The sequence below is a fragment of the Vombatus ursinus genome, unplaced genomic scaffold (assembly GCF_900497805.2).
Source record: "Vombatus ursinus unplaced genomic scaffold, bare-nosed wombat genome assembly UNPS02011916.1, whole genome shotgun sequence".
NCBI classification, from domain to species: Eukaryota; Metazoa; Chordata; class Mammalia; order Diprotodontia; family Vombatidae; genus Vombatus; species Vombatus ursinus.
Window position 1 is genome coordinate 314,968 of NW_020951694.1, and position 11,350 is coordinate 326,317.

At 42.1% G+C, this 11,350-nt stretch overlaps 1 protein-coding gene across 1 annotated transcript in view; it reads left to right on the forward strand.

Moving 5' to 3' along the window:
• Window positions 1-6,413: 6,413 nt before the first annotated feature.
• Window positions 6,414-11,350, forward strand: part of CAMTA2 (calmodulin binding transcription activator 2) — a 15,769-nt gene continuing 10,832 nt past the window's right edge. Inside the window, exons 1-5 of the mRNA XM_027857059.1 lie at window positions 6,414-6,455; window positions 8,066-8,163; window positions 8,313-8,416; window positions 10,744-10,811; window positions 10,893-11,028. Of these exons, the coding sequence (XP_027712860.1) occupies window positions 8,133-8,163; window positions 8,313-8,416; window positions 10,744-10,811; window positions 10,893-11,028 (339 nt within the window). The 5' untranslated portion in view covers window positions 6,414-6,455; window positions 8,066-8,132. The remainder of the gene's footprint in view (window positions 6,456-8,065; window positions 8,164-8,312; window positions 8,417-10,743; window positions 10,812-10,892; window positions 11,029-11,350) is intronic.

Consider the following 11,350-nt stretch of genomic DNA (forward strand, 5'->3'; position numbering starts at 1 on the left):
TCTTTGCCAAGAATACCCCAAATGGGTTCACAAAAAGTCAGACACAACTGAACAATAACACCAACACAAGCTGTATGTATACAACAGATACTGGTGCTAGCCCAAGCATTCACTCCCTCTCACTATAGGGCCCCCCTCAGTTTTGGGTTCATGAACTCATGGATCCAGAATTATTCTCTAAACAGAATAACCGGGCTCTCCTTCTTATTGTCTCTGCATCTCTATACCCCACCCCAGGATCCCTGGGAAAATCACTTAATGTTTAGGTTTGGCTGATGACTAGGATCTCCTCAGAAGGTAGTAGAAAGGTACTAAGTATATAATTTGTACAGGATAGCTATTTATTTCTTCCACACAAAAGAAATGCTAAAAACAAAAGATTTAACAAACATTGTACATTGACAAATACTTAAAAATGATGCAGTATCCTATTACTAATATGGGAGATTGCTGTTTAAAACATTAAAATGGACATTTAGTGGAACTGCTGAATAGACTTTTGTTTGCTTCTTCCTCTCTCCTTCCCTTCCTTCCTCCCTCCCTTCCCTCCTTCTTTCCTTTCTTTCTTTCTTTTTCTTTCTTTCCTTCCTTCCTTCCTTCTTTCTTTCTTCCTTCCTTCCTTTCTTTCTTTCTTTTTTTCTCTTTTCTTCTTTCTCTTTCTTCCTTCCTTTTGAAAGGCTGTAAGTGTAGCAGCCACTCAGAGGTTCAACCTGACTGGTGATCAGCATGGAAACCTGTTTGAAAAGACTTTCACCTTTAACACAGCTTTGAACAACTCTCTCAGTATCCATGTCTTCTGGCAAGTCAGAATAGGGATTAAAGGGTTTATCTTCTTGTAAATTTCTTCTCTTAGAAACACTAGTAGCCATAGGAAATACCTTTTACAGAGCAGCCAGCATCAACTGAAAAGAGCTTCTGACTCTTGAATTCCTAAGGGCTAGAAACATCCATCTCAGGATTGCTGTTTGATCACTTATAGTCAGAGAAAGGAAATGCAATGCAGATGAGGTAACCAGGGACCTGAGACCCAGGTTCAGGTTAGTTCTAGGCAACAGAAGCTCAAACTGGCATGTATGAGTGGTGCAATGGAGGTTGAGGGTAGAGATTTCTTGACCTCATTTCATTGAAGAGAGAGAGAAAGACACACACACACACACACACAGAGAGAGAGAGAGAGAGAGAGAGAGAGAGAGAGAGGGGTACCTTTGAAGAGAAGGAAAGAAAAGTAAGGTTGAAGTTGAAAGTTGTCTCTTTAAAGTCTACTAAGTGGGCAATTCTTTTTTTTTTAATTAATTTATTTTTAGTTTTCAACATTCACTTGCATAAGCTTCTGAGTTTTAAATTTTCTCCTCCTCCCTCCCCATCTTCTTCCCCAAGACAGCATGCAATCTGATGTAGGTTCTACATATACATTTCTATTAAACGTATATTCACATTAGTCATGTTGTAAAGAAGAGTTAGAACCAATAAGAGGCACCACAAGAAAGAAGAAACAAAACAAGGGAAAAAGAGAGCAAATAGTATGTTTCAATCTGCATTGAAACCCCATAGTTCTTTCTCTGGATGTGGATAGCATTTTCCATCATGAGACTTTTGGAGATGTCTTAAATCTTTGCATTACTGAAAAGAGCTAAGTATATCAAAGTTAGTCATTGTACAATGTGATTATTACTATGTACAATGTTCTCCTGGTTCTGTTTACTTCACTTAGCATCAGTTCATACAAGTCTTTCCAGGTTTTTCTGAAGTCTGTTTGCTCATCATTTCTTATAGCACAATAGTATTCCATTACATTCATATACCACAACTTGTTCAGCCATTCCCCAATTGATGAGTATCCCCCCAATTTCCAATTCTTTGCCACCACAGAAAGAGCTGCTATAAATATTTTTGTACATGTGGGTCCTTTTTCCATTTTGGGGGGGGGGGGTTAGGCAATGGGGTTAAGTGACTTGCCCAGGGTCACACAGCTAGTGTTATGTGTGTGAGGCCAGATTTGAACTCAGGTCCTCCTGAATCCAGGGCCGGTGCTCTATCCACTGTGCTACCTAGCTGCCCCCCCCCCTTTTCCCATTTTTATAGTCTCTTTGGGATACAGCCCTAGAAGTGCTATTGCTGGTCATAGGGTATACACATTTTTATAGCCAGTTCCAAATTGCTCTCCAAAATGGTTAGATCAATTCTAAGTGGGTGATTTTTCGGGGTTAAAGGGCCAATCCTCTTTGTTTTTTTTGTTTGTTTGTCTTTTTATTTTTGTTTTTTAGGCAGCTGGAGTTAAGTGACTTGCCCAGGGTCACACAGCTAGTAAGTGTCAAGTGTTTTTTGGTCTGAGGCTGGATTTGAACTCAGGTACTCCTGACTTCAGGACCAGTGCTCTATCCACTGCACCACCTAGCTGCCCCCCCAATCCTCTTTGAAAGGCACCTCTTGCCACTTTCATCTGACAAAGGAACAGCTGAGCCATCCCAAAGCACCAACTCATTCAGCGCTCTGCTTCACTCATAGCCCACTAGAAGTGGGTCCCCAAAATGAAAGTAGAATAGGAGTGGATACTAATTGATTACACCCATTACATAACTGAAATAGTCCATTTTGATATACTCTATGCTACAGCTGGTTACAAATTCATTTTCCCTATTCCTACTTCAGAGGTAGAACTTTCCATTATCTTCGGTTTGTATAACTATATTTAGCTCAATTATCCAGTTGGAATTTATTTATATAATGTAAGATACTAGTCTAAATGTATTTTCACTAGACCGTGATCTGGTTTTTTTCCCCACAGTTCTTGTAGTATAGAGTTCTTCTCCCAATACTTTGTGTTCTTAGATTTATCATGCTGTACTGTTAGCTATATATTTCTTCCTAAATCTTGATTACTTAATCTATTCCATCGATCAACTCCACTGTTTTTTAAAGCTAGTACCAGATAATGTTGATAAAAGCTTTATAATTTGAGATATAACAATGACAACCCTCTTTCTTTTCTATTCCTTTCATTATTTCCCTAGATATTCTTGACTTTTTAGTTCTTCCATATGAAGAATTATTATTTTTGTCTAATTCTATAAAGTATCCACTTGGTTATTTGATAGGTATAGCATTAGGTCTGTGACTACAAATGCCACCATTTTTGCTATATTAGAATGAACATTGATATCTCTCTACTTAATTAGGTCTTTAATTTCTGTAAAATTGTCAAATAATAATGGGGATAACATGCATCCTTGTTTTACCCCTGTATTGAGAAAGCATATAGTGTTTCTATATTACACATAACTTTAGCTTTAGCTCTGTTTTAGAGAAATGTTTTTGATCGTATTAAGGAAAAATTCATTCAATCCTATGCTTTTTAGTGTTTTTTTTTTAGCATAAATGAGTGCTATATTTATTTTTTTCTGAGTATTTTAGAGTATTTTGCTGTATTTTAAAGAAACTACTACAAGGAATACTAAGATGAATGATGGACTTAAGACTCCAGTTAATCTGTTCATATCACACCTCTGATGCTTACAAGTCAGTTAACCTATCTGACCTTTGTTTCCTCAATTATAAAATTGTGGTAATAGTACCCACACCTATTGGGATCGTAAATCTGGAGATGGAAGGGACCTTAGAAACCATCTAGTCCAACCTCCCCCCCCCATTTTACAAATTCCATGTGAATGAATGGACAAATATTAATGAAGAATGCTTAAGCTCTGGGAATAGAAATAGGTAAACTAGAAACACATATAAGAGAATTCAGCAGAACAGATGGAAAGGTCCAAAAGTCCTAAGAGTTCAGTGTCAGGATAAAGGGTAAGGTTCAGAGGTCCTGGTGCAAGTGTAGGTCAGATATAGGTAGAGGAGTCTTGAGGGCCAAAGGACCTTAGGATTCAGAATCAGGGAACATAGTAAGACCTGGTTGACCTCTATCTTATTGAAATCATTTTAGTTGGTGTCTCCCAGCTCATCCAAGCGGTATGTTACTCTCCCTAGATCTAGGGAGGGAGAAGGATAAGGGAAAAGGTATTCACTTCAATATTGTTGTGAGGCTTCAATTAGATCATGTAATGGAAAGTGCTTTACAAATCTTAAAGTAAAATGTCAGTTATTTTTAAGGCTTTTTCTGTTCCTGTTACCTCAATTGTGTTTTTTTCTATTCTATTATTGCTGTATTATCTTACTTGTTTTCCTAACATAGATATTCTTGTATTTCAGGTTTAAATTCAATAGTCATAATGAATAATTTTTGGATATATTGCTCTAATCTCTTTGCCAGTATTTGTTTATTTTTCACCAATGTTCATTAATAATATTGGTTCCTCTCTGTTTTGGGAATTAAGGATCATGTTTGTTTTATAGAATTTGAGTCATATAGAATTTGTCTTATAGAATTTCTTTGTTTTTTGAAAAGTTTATATAGTATACACATTTTCGCAAACTCAGATTTTTTTGATTAATCGTTTTTCTTTATCACAAGGCAGGGTTCAGTTTTGGGTAACTGTGATGTAAAGATAAAAGACATCAATTGGATGTATAAAATGTATATAAATCTGACTGGACCTGGAGTTGTTTTCTTTGAAAGTTGATTTATAGCTTGCTCAATTTGTCTGAGAATGAGTTATTTATGTTATCTATTTCCTGTTTTGTTAGCTTTTTTCTTTCTAGATAAATGACAGGAAAATTCACTGTTAATAAGGATGTGGGGAAATAGGAATGCTACTAATGGAGTTATAAATTGGTACAACTATTTAAAAAACAATTTTGGAATTATGCAAGAAAAATTACCTATTTATGCCCATTTCCCCAGCAACCCCACTGTTTGGTTTATACCCCCACAGATGTAACTAACATGAAAAGACCCAACTGTATAAAATATCATAGCAACACTATTCATAATAGCAAAAAAAAAAAAATGTTAACTGCCCAACATTTGTGATGGCTGAATATATTGTATGTGAATGTAATGGAACAAGAGTATATATCAGAAGGAATGATGAATACGAAGAGTACGTAGAAATAGAGGAAGATATATGAAATGATGCAGAGTGGACAAAGGAAAGCCAGAGGACTTACATACACAATTACAACAGCTGTGTAAATGAATACAACAAAATTAATGTGAAAAATACTGGACAATATTGGTACTAACTTAGTAGTGCACATATCCTTCTTTTCTTTTAGAAAATAGAAAACTATAGTTTTCAGAGTGTCGAGTCCTGAAATAAATCAAAGCCATGAGTTGAGGAATAAAGTGTTTTCAATTGATATAAAAGGGTAGCAAACCTGCCACCCTGGGGAATGTCCAGGGGATTTCTCAAATCCAAGACCCATGCAAAAGATTCTTATACCTTTAGAAGGTAGGTGGAGGAGGTAGCAAGGCCTGGTCATGAAATCCCAGCTGTCCTCAGCAATCTGAGCAAGGAAAACCACGTCATTTTGGTTGTTTTGCCCTTCTTGCCATGAATCCCAGTGGAAGGGGGCAAGGACATCAGAGGCCTAGATCCCACTTGAGTCTGGATTTCCCAACAAGGCAAGATCTCAGAATGGGACTTAAGCTCAACCTAATAGACCCTATCTTGCTGGGAATGCTACTGACATTCTGACATTGCTGCGGTCATTTAGGGAGTGGCAGGTAACGTAACATTTGGTATTAACAATTTTCTGTCAAGTTTAAGTCTGCATGTGCAGGTAGTCAGCCAGTAGTTATTAAGTGCTTACAGTGTGCCAGCTGTCTTGGAATCAAAAATACAAGCTGACAGTCTAATTTGGAGGGCAACATACACATATACAGAGCATTTGGTTGCACTAAGACTTTTGGGACATCCTGTATACGAAACACCTACAAAGGTAACCTAGTTGGGGGAAGGAGCAAGAGGAGAAGACCAGGAAAACTTTCAAGCAGAAGGTTGTGCTTGAGCTGAGTCTTAAAGGAAACCATGGATTTCGGATTGTACATTTTGGGGAAATCAATTAGGCTACAGTGGAACTTTGTATGTATCATACACTGAATCAAAACGCATCAATTTTTTTTAAATGATTAAGATATGCCAAATTTGAACTTGGTTTTGCCTTTTTGGGGGGTGGGCTGGGAAAGGATGGCTGACACGGGAAATCCTTTTCTGAAGAAATAGGTGAAAGAAATTAAACCTAGACTTGGAGAGGAGCCCTGGAAGAAGCCTTCTTCGCTCTCTCCATTCCCATAGCTTCTCAGGGACTTAAGGGTTCAGGCCCCTGAACTGGACGAGCTCTCCTCATCCCCTACCCCCAGTTTCCTCAAGCCAGACCCAACTCATGCACGAACACGTGCAGCCCAACCCTAAAGTGAAAAATCTAGGCAAGAGCGCCCGCCCTTAAATGGAGGTCCCCCGTGCGCGGTGACGTCAGACGCCGCTGTCACAGCCGGCGTTGGGGGGGGGGTTTGGTGTGGGGGAGAATGGCCGCCGCCGCCGCCAGCGGGACCCCGGGAGGTAAGAGCCTTGGCCTCTTGCCGGCCTCCCCACCCTGCGCCAGGGGGCGCAGGTCCTCTCGTGCCGGGCCCAGCGGCTTAGCCCCGTGCCGCCCCACCTCTAGCCCCTGCACTCCCTTGCTCCCTCCTCTTCCTCCGCCCCCTCCCCCGCAGTAGGGGGCGCAGCTCCACACAGCCCCCCTGCGGCTCCCTCTCCCCACCCCCCTGGCTCCCCTACTGGGGGACCTGCGGCCCGGAACCTCCTCCTGCCCCAGGGGCGCCTTTCCCCCACCCAGCTGCACCTGGGTGCCCCTGGAGGCGGCGCGAACCTCCGGGACCCCGAGCTGCGGCCCCATCCTGCCGGGGATCCGCACCAGCCCTCACCTGGCTGGCACCTTGCGTTTGTGCCCCGTGATGGCACCCCCCCAGAGCCCCCCTTCTCCCCGTGCGCGCGAACACACACATTCTCACACTCACACACACACATATTCTGCCATCACCGGGGCTTGTCATCCCCCTCCAGCCCTATTCAGGTTGGGGGAGCATTCCCCCATACCTCTTCCCTCAGATACCCCAGCTCAGCTCCATGCTGAGATGCCATCCCAAGCCTCCTCCCATCTGTTCCCTGGAAAGGGGTGGGGGGCTCGGGCCCTGGGGTGGAGACAGTTTGGTGGATGTGGGATAGGCAAAGGGACCTGAGAGAAAGAATTGGGGGGTACATTTCTAATTTCCATATGGAGTGGGACAAAACCATTAGCCAGGGTGTGTGAGAAAAATGAGCTCTTGGGGTCTGGGGCAGTGTGGGGAAGGTTGAATGAGCCCCAGTATCTCATCTGGGCCTCAGTCACAGTTGAGAAAAAGGGGAGGAGGCTAGAATAAGCTTTCAGTGAGGTCTTTCACTTAGAACTGCAAAAGGGAGGAAAGGAGGAAAAAAAACAAAACAGAACAGTGTCCGGGAGCATCCCAGGTCCTGGACCTTGTGACTTACCTTCTATGATCTAAGTGTCCTAGCTTCAGCCTCTCCCAGCTCTCCTCCTCTCTAGTACCTCTTTTCAGAGACTCAAATATTCAAGTCCTCAGCCTGTTCTTTGGGGCATTTACTGCCTCAGAGGCATATGGTCCTTAGGTCCCAGTTTTCTACTCTCAGTTTTCTCAGTCTTGTGAAAGACTCAGTTCTGGCTCCATTTCCCTCACCCCTCATTCTTAGTTTCCATTCCCTACTGTGCAGTGGAAAGAGGGCTGAATTTGGACTCAGAGGGCCTGGGTTTGAAATCTACTCTGTCACTAACTAACTAGTGTAACAAGCCTCTCCAAGCTGTCTAGAAAATGAGGGAGTTAGACTCAGATGATCTCTGAGGTACTTTCCAGTTCTAAATTTGTTTCTCTATGACTTTGTTCTCTTGCCCTTATCCTCCAGGTTATCCCTTTTTTGATACATCTTGGTTCCCATTTCAAATCTTTCTGTTTCTCCAGCCCTCTCTATACTCCTTCCTCCATAAGCTATTCTTCAGATCTCTCTACCCCAACCCTTCCGTCTCAAGAATCACAGCTTCCCCAGGGGCTATGTTTTTTCCTTAGGTGAGGTGGGAGAGGGGGAGATGCTGAGTATAAGTCTGCCTTATCTTCTTCCAGGACATAGATCCCCTCCCCCTGGCCCATCAGGCAGAGGGTGACCTTGCCATTTGGAGCTACCTTCACCATGAATAACAAGGACACCACTGAGGTTGCTGGTGAGTTCTGTACTACTTTCCTCCCCCCCTACCCCAATACACTATGTTTCAAAATGTTAGGGTTGAAAGGAACCTTGTCGATCCTCCAGACTCATTTTTCTTATTCTCTAGTAAGAGTACACTGACTCCTGGTTTCTAATTCCTCTCAGAGAACAGCCATCACCTGAAGATCTTTCTCCCCAAGAAGTTACTGGAGTGTCTTCCCAGATGCCCACTGCTGCCTCCCGAGCGGCTCCGATGGAACACAAATGAGGTACCCCAGGGATGCTAAAATAGGCAAGGGTGGGAGGAAAGACTTTTGTCCATGATCTAGAAGGCCCTGGTGGGCACAAAGAGGGGAAGAGTTTTGTTTTGTTTTTGGCCAGTATGTGTGTCTCAGTGTCCATAATCAACAGTTAAGTGATTGAGCACCTGCCACATTCAGTGCACCATATCAAGCATGGTCTTCAAGCTTCTTCAAGAAGCTTATAGTTAGTTGGGAAAATAAGATTTAGTTATATAACTAGACCATAAGCTTCTTGAGGGCAGAAAACCTTAACCATCTAATTCAGTACTATAGTATAGAAATACAGTACTTTGAAGACAGAAGAACTCAGTGACTCTTCATTGGTTCAATGGGCTGATTTGGTATAAAAACATAATTTAGCTATCCACAAGTGATTGGTGCCAAATAATAATACGTAGAATAAGTGCTATGGGATGTCACAGGTTGGAGAGATGGTTGTGATCTGGACTGGTGAGGGAGAGGCAACATGGTGTAATTAAAAGAGTGCTGTATTTGTAGACAGAGGCTCTGAGTTTATGGGCCTCAGTTTCTCCATTTGTAAAATGATGGAATTGGATTAGATGGACCTCTAAAGTCTCTTCTGACTTCTGTATCCTCTAAGGCTTAATAGAATGTAAACTTCTGAGGGCATGGACTGGTACATTTTTTTTTTCTTCACAGCCCATGTGCTGTGGGCATATGGGCTATGCATACATATGCATAAAGTCAGTACATAATTTAACTCTGGGTTTTTTTTAATAGCACTATTAAGCTTTGTTTTATCTAGTGATATAAGTATGCAGAATGAAGTTACTCAAAGATTCACTGTAACTTTAAATAAAATGGAGACAGTGTGAACCTGAAGTTGGACTTGAAGGCTGGGCAGGATTCATATAGGTTAGGGGTTTGTTTGTTTTCTTTTGTTTTTCAGTAATGGGCTACATTATCAGAAAGCCATATGTGTGATAGCCACACTTTTTTTTTTAACCATTATAGTTATTAATTGATCTGAGCTTAATATGATGATTCCTAGGAGCAATGAATTACATAGCTGGAGTGGCAGGTTGGTAATTAGGCCCTGGTGGCCTAAGAGTCCATGCTAATAAGACAAGACATTGTTTTGCTAATCTTAGCTGTATTTGGCTCAAAGACCTCATGTTGGATACCCAGAAGATGGGTGGAAAGATGGGGAACATCCAAATGGGGGATCATCATGAGCTGATTTGGAAGCTAGACTATTTTACATTTGTTGAGGGATGGGAAGCAGTGTGCAGCTAGTGTGAAGGGTTGGTCGTGTGGAATAACAAGGGCAGATCAGGTTGAAGAGGAAGGTTAAGAGAACATAGTATGGTTGGGGCAGGGAATGAGGGGGAGAAAGGAATTCTTGAATGCAAGGCTAAGGAATTTGGACTTTACCCTGGAGGCCAGGGGTGGGGAACCTAGGGCCTGTCAAAGGACATGTGGCCTCCAGGGCCCTGGGTTCCCCACCCCTGTTTTAGGCAGTGAGAAGCTGTTTAAATGCCTTTGAACAGATGGAATAACAGAGGTGTGATGTGAGAGTGATTTTTTTCATGAAGATTATTAATCTGACAGAGGAAGAAAAGACTATGGATGGGGAGATCAGTTAGGATTGCAACAGTCCCAAATTTTAGATAATAAAGACAATATTAGACAATAAAGACTCGTTTAGACAAGGGTGGAGGCAGTGGGAATGTAAAGTATCTAGTTGGATTGGAATGGAAGAAAAAGATCAGATTTTGTTGTTGTTGTTATTCTATTTATGAGTCAGGAAGAATGACCAGCTTTTGGAAAATCTCACCTAGCTCTTACATAAAAGGCTCCTGGGGAGAAGGGAGAGGGTCATAGTTTCTCTGTGTCAAGTGAGAGCAAATGGAGCCTCTGAGCTTCCTTATGGCAGTTGTAAGTGATAATCAGGCCGTAATAGGGCCTATTCCCAGGACCTTGATCTAGGAAGCCCTGATGCACAGGAAGAGGGAAGAGTTTTGTTTTGTTTTTGGCCACTATGTGTGTCTCAGTGTCCATAATCAACAATTAGGTGATTGAGCACCTACCACATTCAGTGTACCATATCAAGCATGATCTTCAAGCTTCTTCAAAAGCTTATAGTTAGTTGGGAAAACAATTATTTCTGTCCAGCATCCATAACTTGGCAGTGCGTAGGCCTTTTGAGTTTTGACATGCTAGGGAGAAGAGTAAAGGTAGGAGCTTGGAGAGAAAAGCTATAAAATAAGGGGATTGGGAAGAGAATGGAGGAGGGGGAGAGAACAGAATGAGTATTTTTTTTTCTCTCATAGGAAATTGCCTCGTACTTAATCACCTTTGAGAAGCATGACGAGTGGCTGTCCTGCTCCCCCAAGACCAGGTAAGGGGAGTTGGAGGAGGGTGTTAAGGCTAAGGATACAGGATCCCAGAGCCTACTTTACCTTCTTCTATGCTTCCTCAGGCCTCAGAATGGCTCCATCATCCTCTATAATCGCAAGAAGGTAAAGTACCGGAAGGATGGCTACTGCTGGAAGAAGCGGAAGGATGGAAAGACCACTCGAGAGGACCACATGAAACTGAAGGTGCAAGGCATGGAGGTAGGGGAAGGCCCTTAGAGGTTGATGTCTGGTTCTTCTGTCTCTGATTTTGAATCACTCATGCCTGGCTCATTTTCTAGAATCAAAGTGTTACTGTAGTCACCCCTCCCAGCCACAGTCTTAGGTCAACCATCTCACCTCTTGGGAAATAGACTGGTTCTCCATTTCCTTCAGTAACCCAGTTGTCAGGTCACCAACTTTGTTTGTCATAGGGACTCATCTGTCCAGTCTCCTACCTTCTCTGATATTTTCCTTAGAAATCCTTGTATATGGTCTGAGTCCCAACTATAGCTTTTGCCACCCCTCCTATTCTCAGTGTCCC